The sequence below is a fragment of the Osmerus mordax genome, chromosome 26, assembly GCF_038355195.1.
Source record: "Osmerus mordax isolate fOsmMor3 chromosome 26, fOsmMor3.pri, whole genome shotgun sequence".
NCBI classification, from domain to species: Eukaryota; Metazoa; Chordata; class Actinopteri; order Osmeriformes; family Osmeridae; genus Osmerus; species Osmerus mordax.
This window is the reverse complement of record NC_090075.1, coordinates 2,325,401-2,341,848: the sequence shown is the minus strand read 5'-3', so window position 1 is coordinate 2,341,848 and position 16,448 is coordinate 2,325,401. Positions and strand designations below refer to the sequence as shown.

Sequence of the window (16,448 nt, the reverse complement as noted above, 5' to 3'; positions counted from 1 at the left end):
ATGCTAACCCCTTTGGTCATTTTACCCCGAAAACACACATGCTAACCCCTTTGGTCATTTCTGGATCGTCGCTTGATCTTCGCTCTGGATAAGAGCGTCTGCTAAATGACTAAATGTTTGGTAATTTCACCCCGAAAACACACATGCTAACCCCTTTGGTCATTTCACCCCCAAAACACACATGCTAACCCTTTGGTCATTTCACCCCCAAAACACACATGCTAACCCCTTTGGTCACTTTACCCCGAAAACACACATGCTAACCCCTTTGGTCATTTTACCCCCAAAACACACATGCTAACCCCTTTGGTCATTTTACCCCCAAAACACACATGCTAACCCTTTTGGTCATTTCACCCTGAAAACACACATGCTAACCCCTTTGGCAGATATGGAAAAAGTACTCGCATCCTTTACTCAAGTAGAAGGAGATACTGGGTCTGCACCATTAGACACACTCACACACACACACACACAGGAAATTTGGTATGAGATTTTTTTTATTAAAACCAGTCACAAGCACACAAGGCCATAAAAGGCATGTCTGTTGCATGAAAGTGACTTACATAAAATACAACATTCAACCTCTTCACTTTTAATACTTATTCACGGGACATTGTTCGCAGGAAGGACACCAAGCTGTAGCCTTTGGAAACACCAAGAGAAGTTGAATAAGTTACACAGGCTAACCCCAACCAAGGCATTACATCCTTACTCGATTCATACAAAACTACACAACGAAGCTGTGGAGTTTACTGTGTTTGGACAGAATAACCAGAAGACGTCAACAGTCATCTCCCAGTCGGGACTAACCACAGACGACAGAATCATTGCATGTAAAGATCACAGATATTAATTCATGGGGTTATCTACAAACAGGACAAATTAACAGCAGGTTATAAAACACAAGTCTGTCATTTCAAGGTGTTCGGTGGTAGGCATTCCGGTCTTTGGCTAGGTTCTGGAGGATGTTAGTGTTTTAGTCCAGAAAAGAGAGTGTTGTCTGAATAACACACTCCGTGACAAGAAACGCCCGGGGAGACGTGGCGATCGCCGTGGAGATCGCCTTGGAGATCGCCATGGAGATGAGAGGATGGTGACAGCGCTTGGGGTTGAGCGACTGGTCACTGGCCGGTTACTTGTGCTTCTCCTCGACTGCCTTAGTAGAAGAAAAACATCAGACAGGAGCCATTTTGTCACCAGCTAGTGTCCATCCAGCGCCCTCTGCTGGTCATGCAGGGAGATGCAACACATCACAACATCAGTCAGGACTAAAATGGTGATGATGGGCGGGGGGGAGGGTCACCTATACTTGCCTCTGATAGATTATTCTGCAAAGTTGATGTCAGCGTACAGGTCAGGGGGCGGTAAGATGATCATGTCAGGAAGCAGTGAATCTACTTCCTCTACGGAACTGAAGAGACGTCACATGGTTATCACTGTCTCTCAACACCCACACACGTACATCGCCTACCGCAAGGGTGTGCTTGGGAGGCACACACACTGGTCTCACTTTCACAAGCTCTTTAAAACAAACTCAGTGATACAGTTAAAAAAAATGAACAGCAAGCCTTGAAAACCAGTCTGACCGCAAATTGCACAAGTCACACATACCATCTCGTCTGTTCCTCTTACCTCTGTGCTTGTTCTGCTGCCACAACCTCAGGGCCTAACAATGAAACAAGGAAGACATTTGAAATATCTGACCCTTAATGTTTCCTAAAACAAGTCACAATCCAGTCACCACCTCCACCAAACTAATCGAATTGTTTCATAATTGTTTCTTGGAACAATTATGTAAATGTTGTAAAAATAACTAGCATTGCGTGACATATATTTAGGATACGTCATGATATATAATGTAAGCACAAGATTGACATGTATGATTCCTAGCAATAGGGAAACATATTACTTACTTGTCTCGAGTTCAGGACTTCTTAGAGAGTGGTTGGGCCAAGGAAAGAGATAAAGTAAATCAAGGTGTTTAGACATTAGGAAAATGTGTGTGTGTGTCTACATGCGTGAGTGTGTGTGTGAAAGTGTGTGTGTGTGTACCTGGCATGTTGCTCTTCTACAGCAGGTGGGCTGGTGTCTCTGGGCTCGTGGAAGAACGTGGACAACTTGTGAAGTGCTTCATGTCTCGCTCTGTAGGGAAACGATTCAAAGTAAAGTTACAGAAGTGCCCTGTATTGTAGAAAAGGTTTGGTGAGTGTGTGTGTGTATGTGAGAGAGTCAGACTTACTGTTGGTTCACAGAATCTGTACTGACGTCACTGGCCGTGTGCTCATGGTGAACACTTGGCTCTCTGCTTCCTGCAAGAACAGCACACACACACACACACACACGTCAACAATAACAAATACACACACGCTGACACATTCATGTCTGCACACACACGCTCCCCTCTCCCCCTCCAGTATCAGCCATCAGGCCCTGCTGACAGACTGATCAACAGATTAGCGGACGGAGCTCATCGCCCTCTCTCAGTAAACACTTAACCCCGGTGTATATCTCTTATCACATCCTTCCACACACCATCGCTATGGCAACGTGTGTGAGGTGCAATCTCAGCCAGACGAAACTATCGGTAGATCCCACTGATAGAAGGTTGGGCCACAGTGACATAGAGAGACATAGAGGGCCATAAAGTGACATAGAGTGACATAGAGGGTTACAGGAGTACGTAGATGGACGTAGAGGAACACTGAGCGTCTGTACTCACCCTCCTCCACAATGGATGTGGTGTGGTCCAGTCCCCTGCAGGAGGAGGGAGGAACCAGAAGGTTAACAGGTCAACACTGCGGCGACTGAAGATGATGTCACAACACTCACAGCCTTGAGTACTCTGCTGTTGGCTGCACTTTCCCCAAATACACCCCCCACTCCTTAACTCTACCCGTTCTCCCCAGCCTTACACACACACACACACCTGACCAGGACTTACGGGTCTGTAGATGCTGTGGGGGAAGAGAACATCTCTTCATCATCGCCCGTCCATTCCTCACTGTCGTCTGAAACTAGTGGAAGGACGTAATACTTATCGTCACGTATCCTACAATCAACCGCTCATCACAACACGAACTGATCACGTTCAGAACGATTCACAAGGATTCATTAAGACTGAATCTGAATCTGTTTCAGATAAGGACAAAATCATACTTACAACTGCCTGTGGATAGGGGGTAGTTATTTGAGTTCCTGAAGAATAGAAGAAAGAAATATGTGAGTGTGTCTCTGTATGTGTGTGTGTGTATGTGTGTATGTAAGGTGTGTGTAAGTGTGTGTGTACCTGCTCCCAGTGCTGGTCCTCTCTGATTCCAAGGTGGAGGTTTTCCTGTTGCCGACGGCCTTCTTCCCCAACTCCATCATCTCCTTCACATCCAGCTCCACATGGCTCACTGAGACATACCCAACTGACACACACACACACACACACACACACACACACACACACAGTTAGAATGTGCTGCAAGCCCAGACCCACACATCATCTGAGTGACTAGTACAAGCTGACGTCGGAGCCATCTTGTGTGTCTCTTGTGAGACCCATGCCTGTATCTGTGGTCAGGTTAGGACACACACACACACACACACGCACACACACACACACTTTAACTCACAGGTGTTGCTGCTGTCCCGAGCCAGCCATTTCCCCTTGGGACAGTTGGTGGTTCTGATGATGCTAATGATGTCACCGCTATTCAGCGCCAGGTCGTCCTTGCGTCCTTTCGTCGTCACGGTGACGGTGGCCTGGTACATGGCCTCCTCCTGGCCTTTGATCTGGCGAAGACACGAGTTACACACACTCGGTACACACACACAAACTCTCGGTAAACACACCCACACTCGGTACACACAGCTACAGATAAGACACACACACACAGACAATACGGACACACACAGCACACATAACACACACACACACAGCACACACACAACACACGTCCACACAGGCCTAACAGCGCCTATTGATATTCAGACGCATCTGCGATCCCAAAGTGTGATTATGGTGGTATAAATCTCTTAATCCTACAGACTCCTTAAATATACTGTCATAAGCTGTTTTACTGGGACTGTGGGCATTACCGCTCATATCAATATGCATTAGAATGTGTTTCATCTAGGGAGTGTATCAAAGGGCGTATGGGAGTGGTGTTTATGTGTCAGAGTCTCTGTTACACTCCCTCTCTCTCCTTCTCTCTTTATCTTTCTTTTCCCTCTCTCCTCTCTTTCCTTTACTATGTCTCTCCACCTCCCTTCCCTCTCTCTACTCCCCATTTTGATCTCTCCTTTTCTCCTCCTATCTCTCTGTCTGTCTCTCTCTATCACAGTGTACATGATGTAGATATTTAGGCATCTCACACATCCCATCCTGAAGGAATGAATCCTGACTAGTTTCTCTGCCAAGATACTGTACACCCCACCCTTCTCTCTCTCTCTCTCTCTCTCTCTCTCTCTCTCTCTCTCTCTCTCTCTCCTCTGCCCGCCTCTCCTCACCTTAAACTTCTTCTTCATCTCGTTCTCCTTCTTCTCTCTCTCCTTCTGCTCCTTCTTCTCTCTCTCTCTCTGCTCCTTCTGTTCTTTCTTCTCCTTCTCCAGACGCTGCTTCTCTCTCTTTTTCAGCTCTTTAGGGTTCGGGTCTTTCTCATCTGGTCCCTCTGGGGTCGTCTTCTTCTCGTTCCTGAGACAAAAACAAAAACACAGAAAGAGAGAGAGAGAGGGAGAGAGAGAGAGGGAGAGAGAGAGACACAGAAGGGGACAGAGAAAGAGAGACAGAGCAGAGAGAGGGAGAGAGACGGAATTGGAGAACGAGAGAGATTCCTGTCAGTCACGATTAGTTCTAACACTCCGCCTCTAAGCCTGAGGTGTCTGTGACCCTAGCCTTGCAGTCAGTGATTGACGTTGTGACTGAGGGCGACTGTGATGGACATGGGGCTGCTTGCTCACTTACTTGGAGAACCAGCTGCTCTTCTGAGATTCCACATGCTGCAGGAGAGATAATACATGATGAGATTTACCCTGCAGCTCTGCTGATAAACACCCTGACCCCTGTGCCGGGAATCTACACACACACACACACACACACGCACACACACACGGGCACACTAACACACAAACGTGCACGCTCACACACGCAAGACCCCACATGCACACATGCATGTACGCACACACACGCGCACACACAAACTCACACTCAAGGCACCCCCATGGGCATATTCACACACACACACAAACAAGAGTGAATGTAATCCAATAAGCGAATGCAAATGCTCTGAATGGTGCTTACCGCTGGCTGTGTTTCAGCGTAGGGATCTGTGGGAGACGGGAAAAGCCGATTATGACATCATTCATGAACATTCCTACCAGTTCATATCTGAGAACTCCGAAGAGACAGTCCAGAGTCCACAGCTTATACTAGTCTGTGTGATTGACTGCAGATGTTCTGCTCAGATGAGCTTCAAAGAGATGAGGGTGTTGACATGTGGAGGGGACAGACTAGCTGTTGTCCACCTGTACAGTCCACACACAGGTGAGGAGAAAGCTTGTGCTGTAGTAGAGTTGTGTGCGATACAAGTGAAAGTGAATCTAGTTTACGGTCACGGTTGACCGTAACCGGTTGAATCAACAATCGATTCCAGTCAATATCTGAACTGTCCCCGTGTGTCGCGTTTGAGGTGGGCTCACAAGCTCCGCCACCCCTGGGCTCACAAGCTCCGCCCCCCCCTGGGGTCACAAGCTCCGCCCCCCCTGGGCTCACAAGCTCCGCCCTCTGGGGTCACTTACTCTTCGGTGGACCTTTGTTTCGTTTCTTGGCGCCCAGAGTCTTGCTCTTCGGTTTCTCCACGATGTGGACGTCCTCGTAGACGTTGCTGGTCTCCATCTGCACCTCCTCCGCCTCTGGCCTGAGGGGTGGAGGGGGAAGGGTGGGGGGTGGAGGGGGAGAGGTGGAGGGGGTTAAAACCGTCAACCAGGAGAAAAAAACGACAATGCGAAACACAGGAGAGGTCCAGACTAGCCAAGCCGCTCCTTACCTTCCGACTGGACTGCCAGGCGAGGAGGCGGGGTCAGAGAGTTGAAGATCGTCTGGAACATTTCGGAGCTCTGCTCCACACTCCTGGACCTCCGGGACCTGCGGCCCCGGAGCTGCCACCTCGTCCAGGTGGACCTCCTGCTCCAGGGCCCCCGGAAGAGCCTCCTCCAGGGGGCCCACAGCCTCCCCGTTCTCCCAGGCAGGCTCCATCAAGCCCGGAGCCTGCAGCTCAGCAAAGATCTCCTCCAGGGCCTCTGAGCCCAGGTCCTCCTCCTGCTCCTTGGCTGACTCCTCCTGGCAGAACTCCGGAGGAGGAGCAGGGATCTCCACAGCTGGGAGGAGCAACACAGGACACACACGTTAGATGGAGAAAGACTTCATGTTTTTGAGGCTCTTACATGGATGGAATGGCGTGGTCGGTCAGACCAGGCTGGACTGTGGACGTACCACTCTGGTCTGGGGGGGGCAGCTCCATCCTGGGGGGACGGGTGGGTTTGTCTGGGGGGGGACCCAGAGACTGGACCGTGAGGAGGGCCCTCCGGGGAGGAGGGGGGGGCACCACTAACATCTCTGGGATGATGTCAGCGCTTTCCTCTGCGATACCCTCTAATGCAGGAGAGGGCTGCCCTGGAGAGAGAGAGAGACAGAGAGAGAGAGAGACAGAGAGTGAGAGAGAGAGAGAGAGAGTGAGAGAGAGAGGGAGAGAGAGAGAGAGAGAGAGAGAGAGGGAGAGAGAGAGAGAGAGAGGGAGAGAGGGAGAGAGAGAGGGAGAGAGACAGGGAGGGAGACAGAGATAAAGAGAGATAAAAGAAGAGAGAGAGAAAGACAGAGAGGGAAAAAAGAGAGGGAGAGAGGGTGAGAAAGAGAGAATAATCTAATGCAAAGTAATACAAAGCAGCCAGATCCTCTGTGTAAAGCTGTAAATCTTTAGCGTACACGAAACTGAAATATGACAATGATAAACTGATACAGAGAGGCAGACTCCCTGGATCCCTCCCTCTCTCTCTTGCTCTAAAACTCTGTTTTATTCAAGGACAGAGAGATAAATAATGAGAGGGATAAAGAGTGCAAGAGAAAGAGAGAGAGAAAAGAAAGAGCAAGTAAGAAAAGGAGAAGAGTTCAGATGAAACCAGAGCAGTAAACTCAAGGTGAGAAGGGTTAAGCTACAGAGCGGATGAAACAGGAACACGACCACGGTGAACTCGATAAACTAGACCGGCTTGATTGGACAACCAACATTCTCTCCTGGATGGCCGGAATCACAAGAAACAAACTTTGGAATTCCCCATCGGTGAGAGAGTAGAGATTTCAGTCTCTCACCGACCACACCAGGCGGGAACTAAATCAGTTAGTCACAAGTCTCAGATACTGTAAATCCTTGAACTAAAGAAGTCACTCAGCGGTCGTCCAACTGAAGGGGCTTTGTGCTGGAGTCGCCCTCGGCAACATAAGCTAAACTAACACAGTACATGTCTCCTCCAGGTATGTGAGTACCAACCACAACAGCAGCACGTAGCCAACATTCCTGTTCTCTTCCCCCTTCCTTTCTTTGTGAGAGAGAGAGCGAGAGAGAGAGAGAGAGAGAGTGGAAGAGAGATAGTGAGAGAGGAAGAGGAAGAGAGAGAGAGAGAGAGAGAGAGAGGAGAGGAGAGGGAGAAAGAGAGAGAGGGAGGGAGAGGGAGTTCTGGTGCTCTTAGACTCACTGTGGTTGATGCCGTTGACCTGGGCAGCGCCGCTCTGCTCGGGGTAGTCGATAGGTGGGAGCTCCGTCAGAGGGAAGCGGGGGATGAGCGGCAGGGAAGGCTCTTCTGCAGTGGGGGTGACTGGGCTGGAGGTGGTGGGTGTGGTGCTGGGACTGGGGCTGGGGGAAGAGAAATGAGGGTTTGTTGTGAAGTAGCGGCATCTAAAAGGATGAGTGTTTAGTGTGATCATCTTCGTGTCCCGTACCTGGCTAACTTCCTGCGTGCCTTCTCCAGGGCGCTGAAGACCCTCAGGTCACAGGGGGAGGTCCTCCTCCCCGGGCCCATCTCCTCCGCCCTCCCCAGGGCCGACAGGGCGGAGAGGGGGCGCTCCGGACGGGGGGACTGGGGTCTGGAGGGGGGGTCCACAGCCAGAGAGGAGGCAGGGGGACCAGCCTCAACCCCAGCCTCAACCCCAGCCTCAACCACAGGCTCAGGTTCCAAGACTGGGGGTGGAGGTGGGGAGGGGGAAGGGGTAGCGACGGCAAGTGGGGGTGGGGTACGGACAACAGGGGGAGAAGGGGATGGTGTAGAGGTGACGGGGGGAGGAGGGGTGGATGAGACAGGGAGGGAGGGGGTTGAAGGGGGGGACGGGGTCGAGGCAACAGGGGGAGGAGGAGTGGATGAGACAGGGAGAGAGGGGGTGGAGGGAGGGGATGGAGTTGGGCTGGGTAGGAGGGAGGCGACACGGGCGGGGTGGAGGGGGCTGGGGGAGACCGAGACAGGAAGAGCGGGCAGGGCCTTAGCTGGGGCTTCAGTCTTTGGGGGGGGAGTGGGGGAGGGTGGGAGAGAGGTTCCAGAGCTACCAGCCTGGGGGGGTGGACCCTCGGGTGTGGCTGTGACCGGGGTGGGGTCAGGGGGTGGAGGGGATACTGCAGGGGGCTCTTCCAGGGTGGGGTTGGGAGGGAGGAGGGCCTCCTTCAGTTTTGGGATCAGAACGAGCTCAGGGGCGGGGTCAGCAGGGGCGGGGTCGGCAGGGGCGGGGTCGGCAGGGGCGGGGCTCGTAGGCATCAGTGGGGATAGCCCTTCGAGGTCAGGGCCGGGCGTGTCCACGATGGAGTCGGCAGGAACTTCCTTTTTCACCGACCTCCTGAAACCCAGGAAGCCTTTCTTCTTCGGTGCGGTTTTAGGCGGAGGCTTGGCGGGGACCAGCTCAGGGCTGCCCCCTTCAGGCGCCTTCTTCTCCTTCGTGGCGTGTTTGGTGACTTTTTTGGGGGGGGTCACTTCCGACGGATCGTCCTTCCCCTCCTTCACACTTCCATTCTTGTCTTTCCCCCACTTGGTTTTCACCTCTGGCTTCTCCTTGCTTTTGAAGAGGATGAGCTGCTTCTTACCCTCCTTCTTCTCCTCCTTGAAGATGACGCGGGGGGCCAGGACGGACTTCCTGTCGGCCGCCTGGCTGATGGAGGTGAGGAGGGAGGGCCGGGCCCCGGCGGGCAGCGTGTGTGTGGGGCTCTGGGGGGGGCTCAGGGGAGGAGGCACCACACTGGGCTTCTCCGGGAGGGTGGGCTTGGTCCTGGGCTGTCTCGGGAGCAACGTCTCTTCATCCTGGAACTTGGCTCTCAGCGCCTTGAAGTCTAACGTGTCCTCCTGAATTCGGGTGGAAAACAGACGCTCGTTCGTGTGACCCGTGTTGACATTTGTCTAATAACTCAAAAGATACGGATCTCCACTCAGGTCATCGTTCTCGGTGTCTTTCTGAATGCTGGCACACATTACTGACATACCTGGTTTCAAACCCTGTCACCAATTTACTATAAATCTTATCTTATGAGGGGCGGAGATTACCTCATTCGAACTCAGACTTGTCATTAAAAGTATTTGTTATTAATTGTTGTTAACATTAGTTAATTTGTTATTATATTAATTAATGTACCTTCTACCCCAAACAAATGCACTTGGGGTCTTCTGTTGCCCAACAAGTGAAACAGTGACATCAAAACAGTGACTTGAAAACAGTGAGTTACAGTATATTGTCAGTAGAAAGAGACAAGCGAACTAACTTCAGATCAGATAATTTTTTTGATCCAAACGGCACTGGGCCGGACGCAGAGAGAGAGATCTTAGTGTTAAGGATGTGTATGGTGAGATGTTAGGGTGGGTACCTGGTCCATGGTGCACGTTCTTGCGGTTCCTCAGCTTTGTCAACGTCAACAAGTAGGAATCCTTCCACGAACCTCCTTTAGCCTCGCATACCGAGTTGGAGGCTAACCTCAGTATAAAAGTAGATATAAGCGACAATCTAATTATGTATCCTGCGTGTTCCAGGATCCGTGTTAACTAACTTCCCACAGTAGTTCGCTGACTGTCAAAGTCCGCTCGTTTTACTTGACTGACCGTGCGAGCGCTTCTGAGATGGTTTCGGTCTCGGAATGAGGTTGGGTAGGAACATTCACGCGCTCATCGTGAAAACGGCCCATCCCGTCAAACGGGTCCCGCCGCCCTTGAGAGCGAGGAGTTGTGAGTGGCAGATGCGTGCTTGTTTTCATCCCTCTGGAATGTGGCTCGGCGGGCATCTTGAGCACGCGGGTCATGCTAACTAGCGCTGGAGTTTTGGCCACCTTGTTTGTTTCAACCACAACGAGGTATCTATTACGCATTTTCCACTGCTCACTGGCAGGATTAATGTGTCAGAAATCACGTTTCATTAATTGACATTTCCGGTCGATATAGGGGTCAATAAATATGGTAGTTCCTGATATAGTCTATTCTAAATATCCAGGGTAAGCAAAGACAGAGAGGAAGTCATTCTGCATTCCAAGGAGGTCCCATGGCAACACACAGGTATTTAAACATACATTTATTTGACATGAGACACATCCTGTGTTTGACAGCAAGAAACTTTCCCTTTTACTGAGCTACACCTGTACACCTGACCCTATACTGTGAGGTGTGTGTTGATATCGTGGACCACCATACAGCTGCTGGGGAGACATAGAAGCCTGGTGATATCTACATTTACACTTAGTCATTTAGCAGACGCTCTTATCCAGAGCGACTTACAGTAATTACAGGGACATTCTCCCCCGAGGCAAGTAGGGTGAAGTGCCTTGGCCAAGGACACCACTTCATTTGGCAGAGCCGGGGATCGAACCAGCAACCTTCTGATTACTAGCCCGATTCCTTAACCGCTCAGCCACCTGACTCCCATATCTCCTGCTTTATTCACAACAACATTGATGAACAGTGACATCGCACTGCATTAGCTAACAATCCTCAAACTATAGTTTACATAGGACAAGTTTACGCCTCGACCGCTCCCCCAACCAACCAACCCCCCACCCACACCCACACACACCCTCACCCACACACACACCCACCCACACCCCCACCCACACACACCCTCACCCACACCCACCCACACACACACCCACCCACACCCCCACCCACACACACACCCACCCACCCACACCCCCACCTACACACACACACACCCACACACACCCTCACCCACCCACCCACACCCCCACCCACACACACACCCACCCACACACACACACACCCACACACACCCTCACCCACACACACCCACACACACCCTCACCCCCACCCACCCACACCCCCACCCACACACAGGCAGAGAACAGAGGAAGGGAGAAGGGGCTGGAGCGAAGCGAGTCAAACCCCCTTTGCTTGGTATTTTGGTCGTAATAAAGCATGTGACAGCTTACATTAGAGGCTGTCAGCGCAGCAGAAGCTGACAGGTCATTAAGGCTGTGTAGAATGACAAAGCACTGAGCCTCTTTCCCTGCTTCCCCTAATGCTGACACTTTGGAGGTCACCTCTGCTGACACACGTCATTAGTCACACACCATACACATTTAAGAGCACTCCTCGCACACACACACACACACACACACACGTACACAAGAGCACTGGTCACACACACTGTATGCACAAACACACACAGAGAGAAATGTACACACCCCCACAATGTAAAGACACACAAACTTGGTTGTCATTTGGGATGTGTTTTATTGTTAACAGTAATACATGGTGTGATACGTAAATCAAAAGAAAAGCAAAATCTTCTAAAAATCCACTGTAGAATGTTGTATTCATAAAGATAAAAATAATGTGTCAATTTACATTAAGAAACCGTTAGCTGAGCTGAGGTAAAGTTATAATAGGTCTAGAAATGTTATGTTCTCAAACAGCAAAGTTTCCCTTTTTGTTCCATATCTTGCTCTTCTTCAATTCGTCAAATTTAGATATTTGTCCAAAATCAGTTGTAAAATGAAATGTGGACTCTGGCCATAAAATAGGGAGTCACTGGCATCCCAGTTGATGTAAGACTAGCATAGACGCAGCCTGGAAAGACAGACAGGTGGTGGACAGACGGACAGGCAGACAGACAGACAGGCAGACAGCCAGGCGTAAAGTGAAAGAAAAGACAGAGACCAGGACTAGGACCGAGGTAAAAAAAAAATGGGACTAGGATTGTACTAGGATGAAGGTAAAGATTCATATAACTGGGAATAAGACTAAGGTAAAACCAGGACAAGGATTAGGTCGGCTTGGGCTAGAGCGAGGGGGGGTGGGGTAGGGGGGGGGGGTGGGGTAGGGGGGGGGGGGGTGGGGTAGGGGGGGGGGGGTGGGGGTAGGGGGGGGGGGGGGGGGGGGGAGGATGACCTGAACATGCCGGACAGACAGAGCTGCATGGAGGCAGAGGAGGGACGGTGTGGGGAGAGCAGAATGTGTTGGTATTGCTTGGTTTTGTCTAGAGTTTGCATAACTGAAGCCTTCCTATTTTATGGCGCAGACGTCCAGACTGGACTTAATGGTCGTTGTTATGGTCGTTATTTACAAAATGAGCATAGCGGACCAACCATTAGATGGCTTAAAGCCATGAAGACTCTAACTCCTATCGAGTTGACCCCAGCGGCTTGATTGATTTATAAAATAAAAATTCCATTTCAATTTGTCCCTTTTTTTTTCTTTCTCATCAGTATTGTACAAAAGCTATAGAGAATGAACAGTCCAATCACAGAATCCGTTAGGTTTGCAACGTCCATGCCGTCGGGTAGTCCTTTCAGTCACACCTTCTCTCTCCAACCCTCTGGAAGGACACGTGTGTCATCGCTCTGTGTGTGTGTGTGGGTAATCACGGTTAGTGTGTGTGTGTGTGTGTGTGTGTGATTGTGTGTGTGTGTGTTGGTGTGGGTGAACAGCTCCCAGAGTCTTTTCTGCATAGTGATCCAGCAGACACTTGCACGAAAGGGAAACACCCAAACCGACCAATCAGATGCCGTAGTAGACCAGTCCGGACTGGCTCATAAGAGTCACACTCCTCTCACAGGAATCCCTTGCTACAGATGCTGATTCTGTCCAATGATCACTCGAGTGTGTGTGAGTGTGTGTGTGTGTGTGTGTGTGGGAAAGGGAGGCACCGCTTGGTCCAGGCCCTCCATGGCAGCAAAGTCTCTAGCCAGAAACAGGGACCGAGACAGAGGGAGAAAGAAGAGAGAGAGAGAGAGAAGGAGGGTGAGGGAAGAGAGAGAGAAGGAGGGTGAGGGAATAGAGAGAGAAGGTGAGGGAAGAGAGAGAGAAGGAGGGAGAGGGAAGAGAGAGAGGAGGGAGAGGGAAGAGAGAGAGAAGGAGGGAGAGGTGCAGAAGAATAATCAGACTTGTGTAAGGCTGGGTGTGAGTGTCCACAGGGAGAGAAGACAGAGAGAGAGAGAGAGAGAGAGAGAGAGGATCACTAAGGTCTCCTCCCAGTGGAGGAGGGTGGAGAGGAACGACAGCAGACAGGAGGAGAGGAGGAGCGGGGCGAGAGAGGGATGGTTCTCTCCAGGGAGGTTGTTAGCCAGAGGAGAGGAGAGAAGGTTCCGCCAAGCTGCTGCAGGAGAACAGTACCATGGGCGATGAGGAGAGACACCTGTTTTTCTTACACACGCACACACACCTACTCAAACACACACACACACACACACACACACTCAAACACACACACACACACACACGGCTGGGGGCCATTTAGAGTCTCTCTCCTCCTGTTCTCCCCAGCGCTGGTCAGATACGTCTTCCTGTGAGGCTCCTTACTTCTTCGCTTTGTTGATCTGGGCGTAGAGAGGATCCTTCTTCCTCTGCACACACACACACACACACACACACACACACACACACACACACCTGTGTTAGCATTAGCCGTTAGCATCAACGTCCCCCCTAACACCAACCCTGCTGTCTAATAATCAGCTAACACAGTAGACAAGACTTATCAGATCCATACAAATGGCCGACTATTCGTAGCCTTGCTGTGGGAAAACCCCAAACCGCCCAACGCGTGTAATTCCTGTCACAAACACCAGATGGCGGTAGCGTTCTGCAGTGCGAACTCTCCGGGCGTTGCAGAGTGAATGGTAGCGTGGGTGTTTGATTGTGTGTGTGTGTGTGTGTGTATCTGCGTAGGCAGAGTGCGTCCATGCTTCCTCTAACCCCCCCCCCCCCTCCCCCTCACGGAGAAGGGCCAATCCGACCCGTGAGCTTGCTAGCGCCTGCCCGGCTCTGAGGCAAGGTTTTCCTCCCGCTAAGCGTTGAGAGCCGAGCGAGGGGGGGTGATGGAGGAGGCCCCTGCAGTGGTCCGCCACAGCCGCTCGCACGCTCTACACAGAGCCGTGTTATTACCATACACATAATTACATCCAGTCGGGCCCCTTGAGGGGGTGGGGGGAGTGTGGGAACAGCGGCCACTCCTCAGCAACACCTGCTGACTGGCTCCACCCAGGTGGGGCTCTGCAGGGGTGCGTGGGGGTTCAAGGTGAGCTTCTCTAATATCCAAACCACAGCTCTGAGACCGGAGCAGGGTCACTGAGGCTGGCGCTGAGGCTGGGGCTGAGGCAACAAACTAGAGGGTTAGGTGCTGGGACTAGGGCTGCAAACTTAGGTCTGGGGCTGGTACTAGGGTTGATATTAGAGTTGGTACTAGGGCTGGAGGGTGTGTGGCAGGGAGAGGGGAACAGGGCCAGACACCCAGCAGACAGCAGCTGCTAGGACCCCCAGTGAGAGCTGACAGAGAGGAAGGAGAGCAGCAGTGACAGCCAGCATACTTTACACAACTCAGGCCCCCACCCAGCCCTGTCAGCCCGCATCACCCACCCACAGGCTACAGGCTACAGGGACTGTCTCCGATGCCTCATCCCAGCCAGGAGAGGACCAGCCTGGGCAAGAGAGGAGGGCGAGCAGGGGCGAGGGTGGAAGACCAACGAGCCAGGAGCCAGACTGGCTGGATAAAGGAAGTGTGGGCATGTGTGCGTGTGTGTGCGTGCCAGGCTGGTGGGTCCAGAACCGAGCGTTCCAACGGAGCACTGTGAGATTGCTCAGTGGACCGTGGAAAGCGAGCATTTCATGGCAGACACCTTGGAGGCAGGGGAGGCATGATGAGATCTTCGCCCTCCCCCCTCCTCCCCCCTCCTCCCCCCTCCTCCACCCCTGCCTCCACCCCCGCCAGCCACAACACATGTCGGTCTGGTACCTCGGCCGACGAGGGACATGGAGAAGAGGCAATCACTGCCAATGGACACACACACACTCACACACACACTGACTTTGGCTTTGACTAAAGCACAGGTGGCTGTGGAGGCTGGCACAGGTGTGTTTGACTGCGGAATGATGACTAGGTCTAATGCACAGGTGTGTGTGTGTGTGTGTGTGTGTGGGAGTGGTTCTGATGGAGCAGGTAAACACCATATGTGAGCATCTCCACTGGACCAGAACCAGACACTAATGAGTCCAGCTGTGAAGATCACTCTGCACATCAACCCCAAATAGTTAGAGAAGCGCGGCCCACCGCTTAGAACACGACCCTGGGTCCAGACCTCAGCCCTGCTCCAGACCCACACCAGCCCAGCTGAGAGGCCCAGATACTCTGCCCCATGAACCCCATTTCCAGCCTCTCATCTGGGCCGAGCTGCCAACATGAAGGGCCTTGGTCTCCTCGGGGCTGGAGGACACACTAGTGGAGGCAAGCGGGGGGAGCCGAGCGCTAAACCTCTCCTCCTCCGCCTCCTCCTGAGAGACAAAGGCTGTGAGGCTTCTGAGGTTTTAATTAATACCAATTAGGTCCAGGCAGTCATTAATCCAGGCAGCCCAGCATTAACTGATGAGAACTCAATCATTAAATATTTCCTCGAGTGGGACTGCACGCCAGGAGTTATCATTAAAGAGCCAGAGAGCGAGAGAGTGTGTGGGCGAGAACACACACTGGGGGGTCGTCCCGAAAATACCAATGTTCCTGCATTCATGTGTGTGTGTGTGTGTGTTTCTGAGTAAGTACATGTGTGGGTAGAGGCGTATTGACATGCCAATGACAAGTACAGTTTGTAAACAGCTATCCGATGTTCCTGTCAGAGACTTTCTAACTGCGGGTTTTCAGCTGCCAGTACACTCCCTCCGTCCCTGCCTGTTCGGCGTAACCGATGGTGATGGTGACCTGTCCACATTCAATCTCTGAGCCGCTAGACAGCTTCCTCTTTCCCCTGGCGGCAGGATGTGACACGCCACTTTCATTAGAGGTCCTTCCTGTTCCGTCCGGGCTGACGCGTGCATTCCATGACGGCAGGAATCGTTTCGCATTAAAACATGACACGTCGCCGCGGGCGCGCGCGCTGGGTGATAAGACGGGACACATCTCCCATGATGCACTGCTCGCGCCCGGCGTCGCTGACGGTTGCCGTGGA

At 51.8% G+C, this 16,448-nt stretch overlaps 3 protein-coding genes across 4 annotated transcripts in view; all 3 read right to left on the bottom strand.

Moving 5' to 3' along the window:
* Window positions 1-488: 488 nt before the first annotated feature.
* On the bottom strand, window positions 489-4,670 carry LOC136936055 (FYN-binding protein 1). The gene is made up of 12 exons (XM_067229788.1): window positions 4,498-4,670; window positions 3,621-3,780; window positions 3,290-3,413; window positions 3,164-3,198; window positions 2,945-3,017; window positions 2,723-2,757; window positions 2,243-2,312; window positions 2,056-2,145; window positions 1,917-1,933; window positions 1,636-1,669; window positions 1,313-1,414; window positions 489-1,155 (listed from the first exon to the last, which is right to left on the bottom strand). Exons 1-11 carry the CDS (start codon window positions 4,513-4,515, stop codon window positions 1,327-1,329), a joined length of 744 nt encoding a protein of 247 aa, XP_067085889.1. The 5' UTR covers window positions 4,516-4,670; the 3' UTR covers window positions 489-1,155; window positions 1,313-1,326.
* LOC136936054 (uncharacterized) lies at window positions 4,538-10,126 on the bottom strand. Of its 2 annotated transcripts, XM_067229785.1 has the most exons (9): window positions 9,876-10,126; window positions 7,979-9,360; window positions 7,735-7,892; window positions 6,479-6,658; window positions 6,033-6,363; window positions 5,785-5,903; window positions 5,288-5,313; window positions 4,948-4,986; window positions 4,538-4,671 (listed from the first exon to the last, which is right to left on the bottom strand). In XM_067229785.1, the coding sequence occupies exons 1-8, from the start codon at window positions 9,882-9,884 to the stop codon at window positions 4,948-4,950; spliced, it is 2,244 nt and encodes a 747-aa protein (XP_067085886.1). In that variant the 5' UTR covers window positions 9,885-10,126; the 3' UTR covers window positions 4,538-4,671. The 2 variants fall into 2 exon arrangements, with proteins under 2 accessions (XP_067085886.1, XP_067085887.1); XM_067229786.1 differs by lacking the exon at window positions 6,479-6,658.
* Window positions 10,127-16,126: 6,000 nt separating this feature from the next.
* dab1a (DAB adaptor protein 1a) overlaps window positions 16,127-16,448 on the bottom strand; it is an 11,547-nt gene continuing 11,225 nt past the window's right edge. The window contains 1 exon segment of the mRNA XM_067229436.1: window positions 16,127-16,448. This exon segment is cut by the window's right edge and continues 29 nt beyond it. Coding sequence (XP_067085537.1) covers window positions 16,127-16,448 — 322 coding nt within the window.

Excerpts from the sequence above, each read along its gene's own strand:
- LOC136936055 (XM_067229788.1), bottom strand. Across the intron at positions 3,414-3,620 it reads TCGGGACAGCAGCAACACCT|TTGGGTATGTCTCAGTGAGC; the intron begins GTGAGTTAAAGT and ends TGTGTGTGTCAG. Across the intron at positions 2,313-2,722 it reads CACATCCATTGTGGAGGAGG|GAAGCAGAGAGCCAAGTGTT; the intron begins GTGAGTACAGAC and ends CTGTTCTTGCAG.
- LOC136936054 (XM_067229785.1), bottom strand. Across the intron at positions 5,314-5,784 it reads AAACAAAGGTCCACCGAAGA|ATCCCTACGCTGAAACACAG; the intron begins GTAAGTGACCCC and ends CGTCTCCCACAG. Across the intron at positions 4,987-5,287 it reads ACGCTGAAACACAGCCAGCG|CATGTGGAATCTCAGAAGAG; the intron begins GTAAGCACCATT and ends TCTCTCCTGCAG.